At 39.7% G+C, this 9,321-nt stretch overlaps 1 protein-coding gene across 1 annotated transcript; it reads right to left on the minus strand.

Annotated features, from left to right (window-relative positions):
* Window positions 1-1,931: 1,931 nt before the first annotated feature.
* zbtb1 (zinc finger and BTB domain containing 1) lies at window positions 1,932-8,842 on the minus strand. The gene is made up of 2 exons (XM_002938796.5): window positions 8,221-8,842; window positions 1,932-5,234 (listed from the first exon to the last, which is right to left on the minus strand). Exon 2 carries the CDS (start codon window positions 5,202-5,204, stop codon window positions 3,147-3,149), a length of 2,058 nt encoding a protein of 685 aa, XP_002938842.1. The 5' UTR covers window positions 5,205-5,234; window positions 8,221-8,842; the 3' UTR covers window positions 1,932-3,146.
* Window positions 8,843-9,321: the final 479 nt, after the last annotated feature.

Genomic DNA, 9,321 nt, shown 5'->3' on the forward strand with positions numbered 1-9,321 from the left:
GATGTAACACATTGCCTATTCTCGGCCTTTAGAAAAATAAAGAGAATCAGCCCCTCCTCTGGCATCAGCCTCCTACTTTGCCTGCACCTGAAACCATTGAGGCGGCCCAGGTGCAGGCACACAAGGTGGAAATCGGTTCTGAAATGCAAACTCTTATGTTTCTTTGCCAATATCTGCCACATGTGCCTGCACCCAGGCTGACACAATGGTTCCAGGTGCGGGCAAGGTAGGAACAATTCCTATGCCACTAGCATAGAGGAGAAGCAATAGATAAAACTGCTATATGAAAATATACATTCATGCATGCCAAGCTGGGAGGAGAAATCCCATTTAAAACATTTTTAGAAACCTGTACCATAAGGATTGAGTACAATTTGTATGTCACATAGAAAAAAATGTCCTGGAAAACTAGTACAAAATAGATTTTTAAAAAGGTAATCCACCAAAAGCTTTTGTTTGGCAGCCTACTTTGATGTACAACTGCTGTGGTCATGCCCTACTTTTCTAATCAGGCTGCGGAAAAACACTTACATTTAAGAACAAAAGGACATCAGTTTTGTGGGCTTTCTGAACTGTAACTGTCGAGCCTTTGCGCAGTCTGTGGTGAAACCTTTAAATTAGGTTTAATCAGAATCTGCCTTCCTTTCTTGCTGAAAAAGCTCACAAGCCAATGGCACTAATTGTATACTTAGTTTGTCTAGTTGTCTTATTTTCAGCTGTATTAGCTCATTACTGTTACAGCTCTAGTGATCTTTAGTATATCACCCAGCATACTTAAATGTAAGTGTCTTACATGCAGCTATGCCTTAATCTGTCCAAAGCGTCCTACAAACCAGCCCTTTTTAACCCATATTGTCAGATGTGCCACAATAACTCTTAATTCAGTATCATATGTACCCAACTGGTATCAGTGTGTGTATTTGCAATTCTTTTTATCAACATAAATGTATAAAGTGACCATTATTATACAATGGTCTGCATTCTCAGCAACTTTTTTCCCTCCTACAAGTAACAAAGAATATTGATATTATCTGAACTATGCCCAGCTTTCTTTGCCTTTATTTGGTTTTCTTACCTCCCATTCTGATAAAAATAACTAGCCTGTCTAGTCTGCACTATAAGTATTGCAAAATGCACCTCATCAAAAATAATAATAATGGAGGTGCAGAAAACTGGAGTAAACCCATTCAGCAACTCCAAAAATAATCATAAAAGCAAAAAAGTATCTGCACACTCAAAGAAAGTAAATACAAACGAGAAAAAGTATTAATTACAAAATCATAGAAAAAAAAGCTTTATTTAATATAAAGGCTTTATTTTCTATGATTTTGTAATTAATACATTTTTTCTTTTGTATTTACTTTCTTTGAGTGTGCAGATACTTTTTTTGCTTTTGTAGTCTGCACTATAAGGCTTATGTCACACAGGATTTAGCCAGCTTAAAAATACATGTGTTCAACTACTGTCTCTTTATTCACCTGAATGAGAAAGAACAGGAAGCGCAAGTTTTAGTTCTTATATATTTAGGCTGAAAAGAGCCAGGTCAAGGATTTTTAAACCTTCCTGAAAGATATTTGCAGTCTCTGATAAGATACTGGTCAGGAAGGCTGTAGTTCTGGCACCATACATGAGCCAATAAGAGGCCACCTTATTCTGAAGCAACTAACCTGGCAGCCAATGACTGCACATGTACAGACAGTTTTACCCCACTGGGCCCTCCATCATGTAAACAAAACACACAGTGAGATGCTTATTTATGCCATTTTAGTGACAAACTAAAACAGGTTTGCTTTCTTGAAATGTAGTGGTTATATATATATTAGTGTAAACATAAAATCTGTACAAATTATCCAACTGCTTTCCAATATATAAAGTTCTCAGTGTATGCAGAATAAATGAAGAAGCCAAGAAATAACTACATTCCACAGCAATTAAACTAGTTTAGTACACTGGGTTGTCAGTGTCGCTTATCATTTATTAGGACATTAACAGAAACTTTGTCCAACAACATTGTGACTATTAGGGGTACAAACTTGCCTTTACTTTATATGTATCTTATATATGTATTACAATTTTGACATATAAAACATATAATACATATAATATGCAGCCTTTTACATTATAACAGACAACTCTGATTTAGACATACCCAGTTATGAAATATTTACTATATAATATTTTCCCAGTAGCTATACTTGCCTAAATCATGGAGCTCTACGATGTATGAGAAAAGTTCCCAGAGAGGTTGAAAAGTGTGCATATATAATCTGCATTATTGTCATACTATACTGATTTACTACATCTGAATGCACAAACATTATATCCCTTTTAAGAAAAACATATTTCTTTTCTAAGCCTTCATCTCCAATTACTAACTAAGACCAAATTTATATAATTTTATGTGTTCACGTGTGCCTGAAAATGTGTAAATTGAATAAAGTAAGAACTTTGATTAAAAAAAAAAAAGAAAATTCACATTTTGTACATGCATGAGGTAAGTTACTGCCTATATGCATATGACCTTTTATCTGAAATCATAATTTACATGTACAGCACTGTTGGCTTGCTTTGCCGGCTACAGATTTAACTGGCAGAATGAGAAAGATAAGAAAGCCTGGCTAAAGCAGAACAAGCAACCCAATGAACTTATCAAATACATAAATGTATTAGGTACAACCCTCTAACATTAAAATTGACAGCAGGACTATTTTATGTAAAAAGAAAAACATGACTATAATGTAACTTACTGTCTAGAAATATTGCAAGTGTGGGGGGAAGACCTCCCAGCAACAACTTATGAGCCCCCGCTATGCATTTCCTATATTAAAGGACTTCTAATGGTAAAATACAAGTGTATCTTGAATGTAGGAGCATGCAGTAATATTCACAGATATAGGTTTAAATGATTCAACGTACTGTGTGTAACTTAAGAAGTGACTTTTTTCAGTAGGGTGCACCCACCTCCTGATTAGTTGCCTGTATTTATGACAAAAAGGGGAACTTAGGAGTGCATGGTTACATCCCACCAACTTATACTGTGTATAACAATACCTGCTTCTACCCATGTAAGCAAGTTGTACTTTTTGTATCAGTCTTCTCCATTAAAAACCATAGGTGTTTCATTATTGAAGAAACTGATGTGATGACTATGCCTTTTTAAAATGCTTAGAATTATAATGTGATCTCATGTCTTTGCGCAGGTTAAATTTTGCACCACAAACACCACATGTGTAAAGATGGATATCCATGTGCTGTTCCAAGAGTTCATTGCTGGAGAAAATCTGAAAGCAGACTTGGCATATAGTTTCCCCAGCTGCCAAGTGAGAAATCATGTGACGGACATGGTCGTGTTTTCGGAAGTTCCCTTGGTCACATAACGAGCACACATACCTGGCCATTCCTGTGTGCATATCATTATGCAAACGAAGCTGGCGCTCTCGCAAAAATTGCTTTCCGCAAGTCTGACAGGCAAACTGTTTTTCTTTAGTGTGAACTGTATAATGTTCTCGCAAGTGACAGCGCTGGTAAAACCCTTTACCACAGATATCACAGAAATGCTTTCTCCTGTGATCTCGCTCATTCTCATCTGAAACAGAATGTCTATAACCTTCATGATCCAAACACTGAGACATGTGCTCTACTACCTGATTTTCATTCTGGAACCTTTGGCCGCAGTTGGGACAGCGAAAGGGGCAAGCTGAATGTTTATAAATTTCCTTTTTTGGGCTGTCAGTCATATCATCCCATATATCACCAAGCATATCACCCACTGCAGAAGGCTCCTCAATAGCCTCACCATAAACCTCACTGTTTCTAGAACTGCTTTCCATTAGCTCCTGTGGCTCCCCACATCGCTGTGCATGCTCCTGTAACTGACGACCTTTTACTAATATCTGTCCACATTTTCCACAAGCACATATATTTTCAATGTGTTTAGATAAGTAATGAGACGAAAGATCATCGTCTGTAACTGTCAAGCCACAAAGCTCGCAGGTAGTCTCAGGGCCATCCTCTGCTGGTACATTTTCTCTGCTATTCATATACCTTATTCCTTTTCTGCAATTTCTGTCTTTTGGTTGTATATCTTGGATGTGAACATATTTCCCCTCTTTGCTGTACTGTTCATCCACACAGTAATTACTAAGAGTTTCATCAGTTTCATCTTCCAAATCGTCAACATCGGACGGATCAAAGTAATCTTTATCCGATATTTTAACAATATTAATGTCATCCATTTCTACAAGGGAGCAATCATCTGACTCAATTTTAATAATAACTGGGTTATTATTAGTAGTTTCAACTACAGTGTTTTTTATTTGCTCCAAATCATCCAAAAAATGTTTTGTACTTCCAGATGACAGGGAATCTTCTGTAGACTGACTTGAATCAACTTTACACCTGCTCTCTTCCAAAGGGGATTGTTTAGGATTTGGCGACCCTTGTTCAGTTGATTCACTAGCACTTGCTTCTTTGTTTTGATACATGTGCCTGTTAGTGCAGGTTAGTGTGTGCTCATCCAGAAGTCTCTCACAACTGAATACAAATCCACAACTGTCGCAAGTAAAACTCCTTCCGAAACGCCTGGATGCACGCTCCCTTGAGTTTGACGCTTTTGAGGAGTTAATCTTTTTAACAACCTCACACATTTGTTTTCGGAATGAGGGCTTTAAGCCAGTGTCTTGCTTTTTTTCTTGCTGCACATTTACAGATATGGCAGGGTCTGACACCCAGCGATTTGGCTCTTCTACATTCTTGGATGCAGGTTCCTCATACATACGCACACCAAAAACCATCTTACAACTTTGGCTACTAGAGGCTGTAGAGGAGCATTTTAGGTTTGAAGAATTTGCATCCTGTATATCCTCCAAGCATTCAGGAATAACATACAGTTGTAGATAGCTCATTGCTTGCTTAAGCTGATCAAAATTTTCAGGGAGGTGCAGTATTTTTCCCAAGTACATAAACTGTAAAATAAGATCAAAACATTGTGCACTAACCTTTATGCTGCTGAGATTTATTTGTGAAACAGTGTTCTGGTGATTTATAAACATCATTTTAAAGTAAGAACTACAAGCAGCTAGAACAGCCTTGTGGGCTTGAAAATAAATGTCATCAATAGCAATACAGCAGTCACAAAGAAATCCCCATTCTCTTTGATTGTACAGTTGCTGAAGAACGTAACTACAATGACTTGACCTGTCCATCTTCTTGCTTTACTTTAAGTCTGTCAATACCTAAATGTGGGAAAAAAAAAAGAAAAAAGTACTTACAGAACTTACAGAATTTATTAATACTCAAATGCTTAAAATAATATTTTTATTTGTTATTGAGTACAGGGAAACTGTATTTTCTATACAAGCTAAGCTTGCCTTTTATTGTGCACAGTAAGAGGGCTGCACTGGTAGATGCATAAGGAGACAATGACATTGGGGAGGACAAACCCTATAAAAGGAATGCAAATACAAAAATATTCACATGTTATTTGTAAGATTTTTAATGATCAAGAAGGTGTAAACATTGTAAGCTCATTTAGGCAGAGCCCCCTTTACCTCTTGTTTTAGTTACTGTTTTTTTGTACATTCTGTGTATGCACTTGTTTATTGTCCAGCACTGCAGAACGTTGGCCCTATACTGACTTAGCAACAATACTAGTGAAAAATATGATGGAAAGTTTATTTATTTATATAATGCTGACATTACAGTGATTATAAATCATTCAGTCCTTATCCCAGGAGAGTGTATAATCAAATCTATTACCACACACTATAATCAACTTTATCAGAAGCCATTAACATGGCTGTATTATTTTAAAAAGAATGGTTTATCTATTTGTTAACTTTTAGTATGTTTTAGAATGTTCTATTCCTATCAACTTTGCAATTGGTCTTCAGTGTTTATATTTTAAGTTTTTGTATTATAGTTTTTCCTCTTCTACATCGTTCAAGCTTTCTAATGGGGGCATCACTGAAGAGCAGTCAAAAACCAATTGCTCTGTGAGGCTATAATTTTATTATTTTTATTTTTTTATTACTTATCTTTCTCTACAGCCCCTCTCCTAATCATATTCCAGTCTCACATTTAAACCACTGCTTTCTAAGGTTAACAAGTTCCTAACAACCACATAGCTGCTAAAATTCCAAACTGGGGAGCATCTGAACAAGAGAGCCTTTGTTGTACAGCTAACTTTTATTTCAAAATACCTTTTATTTTTATTTGGAGACATCTATCTCCTAAGTAAGAAAGATCCCTGCAGGTGTCATTTTTGAATATCTTATTTCTAGGGTTGCCACCTGTCCAGTTTTGACCCTCCTCCCAAATTAGGAAAACTGGGCAGGGCTGAGACTGATGTGCCAATCGGCCAATCTCTGTGTCATAGCCCTGTACAGTGGTGTCATGGTTCCACCTCATCCCCACCCCCATGACATCACTGCCCACCCCCTGCCTGGCTACAAATGCCAGCAGAGGTGGCAACTAGAGAAAAACTTTACCTGTTCCAGACCCAGATTCTGCCCTGTATTTATAGACCCGTACCTGCCCCAAGTGGAAGAACTCAACCCGAACCTGCCTGCAACCCGCGGGTATCCCCCACCCCCTGCTGACCTAGCACATCATTGATTCTCGTGCAGAGCTGCGTACAGTATGCTGTAGGCAAGGCATGGCCAGGAGGCAGGAAAAAGATGGCACACACAATGATTGCAGCCAAAAGAAGAAGTACAAAGCACTAGTATGCATACCTACTTTCAGCCTAAATCATCATATCTACCATGTGACTCGGTTGCAATTGGTGTGCCCTGAAAACAGGGAGGACATTGCAGGGATCAAGGTTTCTGAGCGCTAGTGTTTATTAAGATGTGCGGTCATGATCTCACTTTATGCCAGGGCTGTTAAAGGAGAAGGAAAGGCAAAGTCACTTGGGGGTGCCAAAAATGTTAGGCACCCCCAAGTGACTTAAATCGCCTACCTTTTACCCCGCGCTGGTGCCCCTGTATGGAGAGAACAGCACCAGCCCGGGGTACCTGCAGCGATTCCTCCTTCGCTCATGCTCGCATGTGCATTAGAATGAAAAATATGAACTTTAACAGAGAAGTCGGCTTTTCACTCTAATGCGCATGCGCTGGTCTTGGGAATTTGCCGGCAAAACGGTGCCGGAAGCACTTGCTACAGGTACCCCGGGATGGTGCTGTTTTCTCCAAACAGGGGCACCAGCCCGGGGTACAAGGTAAGCGATTAAAGTCACTTGGGGGTGCCTAACATTTTGGCACAAGCCTTTCCTTGTCCCTTAAGTTAACACATAAGTCCTTTGACTCCTCAGTTTATGGTACCGCCGACTCCAACCTGTTTTTAATATACTAATGTATTTTTCATGTTGACCAAAAGAACACAACATAGAAGTCATTTCATCACTGCCGAAGCTCAGCAATTTTAAAGCTTTATGAATATGGTGCCTGCTTTTGGGAACCAAAGAATTACTGGCTGGGAAGCTGCCACACTACCCTATTGGCCATCCAAGCCAGTCATTGCCAACATGTGTGAGAATACTGTTCAAGTTTGGGTCTCAGTCCATAACTAAGCCTTTACTTCTGGCGCATTCACAATCTGGTCAATTTTATCAGGAGCCAATGGACATGGAGAACTTCAAACTGTAGCCAGGCATTCCTTGTAGGAGGCTTGCAGAGAGGAGACATTATGCAATAAACATCCATTAGCCCAGTTTTGGCATCCTGTCAAACAGCTACGGCCCTGATTGGGACAATGTGTTAATACAAGTGCTCTAACTACTTTAAGGACAAGCTTTTAACTCCCCAGTATTACAAACGCCACAGACATGGCACGTTTCTCAGTGCAGAGTGTTACTAGTAATGAAATGGCGCAGATTCCTTTGCCCCCTTGCACACAGGCACAGCAGAGAGGACGACGCGTAAACACTCCCCCCAAACCTGACCAACACTATTCCAACGTCACATCCTACAGCTAGCCAATCAGGGAGTCCCTCAGATCAGCACGTTGCGGGTCCCAGAGCTGTCAATCAATATCATGACCCGGGAACTTTCACCCTGCGCTGCACATTTAACCCCTTTCGCACCACTTCTCGGGACAAGACACTTTTCCTAGCAAATTATACTAGCAAAAGCCTAACGTGTGGCAAGAATGACGAAACTAGGGTTGTGCTGAGTAAAAAGGAGAAAAGGAGTAAGAAACAGACCGTGCTTCGTTACTTACACGGCTCTGACGTTGGGCTTGCACGTAAATATGGCTGTTCTCAGGCTCTTTCGCGCAGGGATTGCACGGACTGGACTTGCTGGATGTCTCCGGAGTAGCCGGAGAAGACGGCACGTTTGTGTTCGGCCGGAGAGGACTAAGTCCGGCGTCAACTGCAAGAGTCCACCGTGACTAGCAGCCCCAGCGCACTGAGTCACTCTCGCCCTCCCACCGCAGCCCCGGGAGCACTGAGGGGAAGGGGAGGCTTCACCGCACTTCTTCCGCGTATTTGCTCCCAACGCAGCATGCACACGCCACCTGCAGGCCATACGTTGAATAAAATACATTTGGGGAATTCATTTTGACGTTACAGTTCTGAAAATCCGTGCTCAGTTGTGTAAAGTTTGTTTGCCACATCCTGTACTTAACCCTTACCACTCACATAGCCTGGCAGCCCCTGCTCCTTTTACAGTAATAATCACACACGCAACCAGAAATGACATTTTATTTTCCAGTACCAAATCAAGTCACCCCTAGAACACTCACTCACTACATGAGACGTAAGGAACACGATAAAAAGCTTTCTGTCAGTAATAGCATCCAGGTATTGTGTAGTACAGCTCACAGTTATAGTGCTGAGGGATATGAGCAGGACCAAGAGGCCTAACTACATTTACTGGGCCTTTTCAAATTCATTTAGTAAATTTACCTTGGGTCCTTATTTTTTGTGTGTGTTTTTTTTCCCACTTTTTATTGGCCCTCTCCAGTTGGAGTGCTTTCATCTGGTTGCTGGGTCCAATTTACCTTAGCAACCAGCCAGTGGTTTGCATGAAAGACTGGACTATAAAAGGGTCCACACAGACATGTTACAAAACAAGAACAATACAACTGTAGCATCATAGAGTAACAGGTTTTTAGCTTCCAGGGACAATGACCTCTGATACCTGGAAACAGACAGAAGAGAAAGGAAAATAATAAACTATATACAAAAAAGACCAACTGAAAAGTTTTTAAAATATGACTTTCGATACCAAAGTTAACTTTAATGTTATATCATATAAAAATTAAGAATGTACCAGTGAATTATACTCCTCTAAATATAGAAGGATTGTGATTAAAAAA

Source organism: Xenopus tropicalis, chromosome 8 (assembly GCF_000004195.4).
Source record: "Xenopus tropicalis strain Nigerian chromosome 8, UCB_Xtro_10.0, whole genome shotgun sequence".
Classification (NCBI taxonomy): Eukaryota; Metazoa; Chordata; class Amphibia; order Anura; family Pipidae; genus Xenopus; species Xenopus tropicalis.

Bases quoted from the DNA above. Each gene is read 5' to 3' on its own strand.
- zbtb1 (XM_002938796.5), bottom strand. From the start codon at position 5,204: ATGGACAGGTCAAGTCATTGTAGTTACGTTCTTCAGCAACTGTACAAT.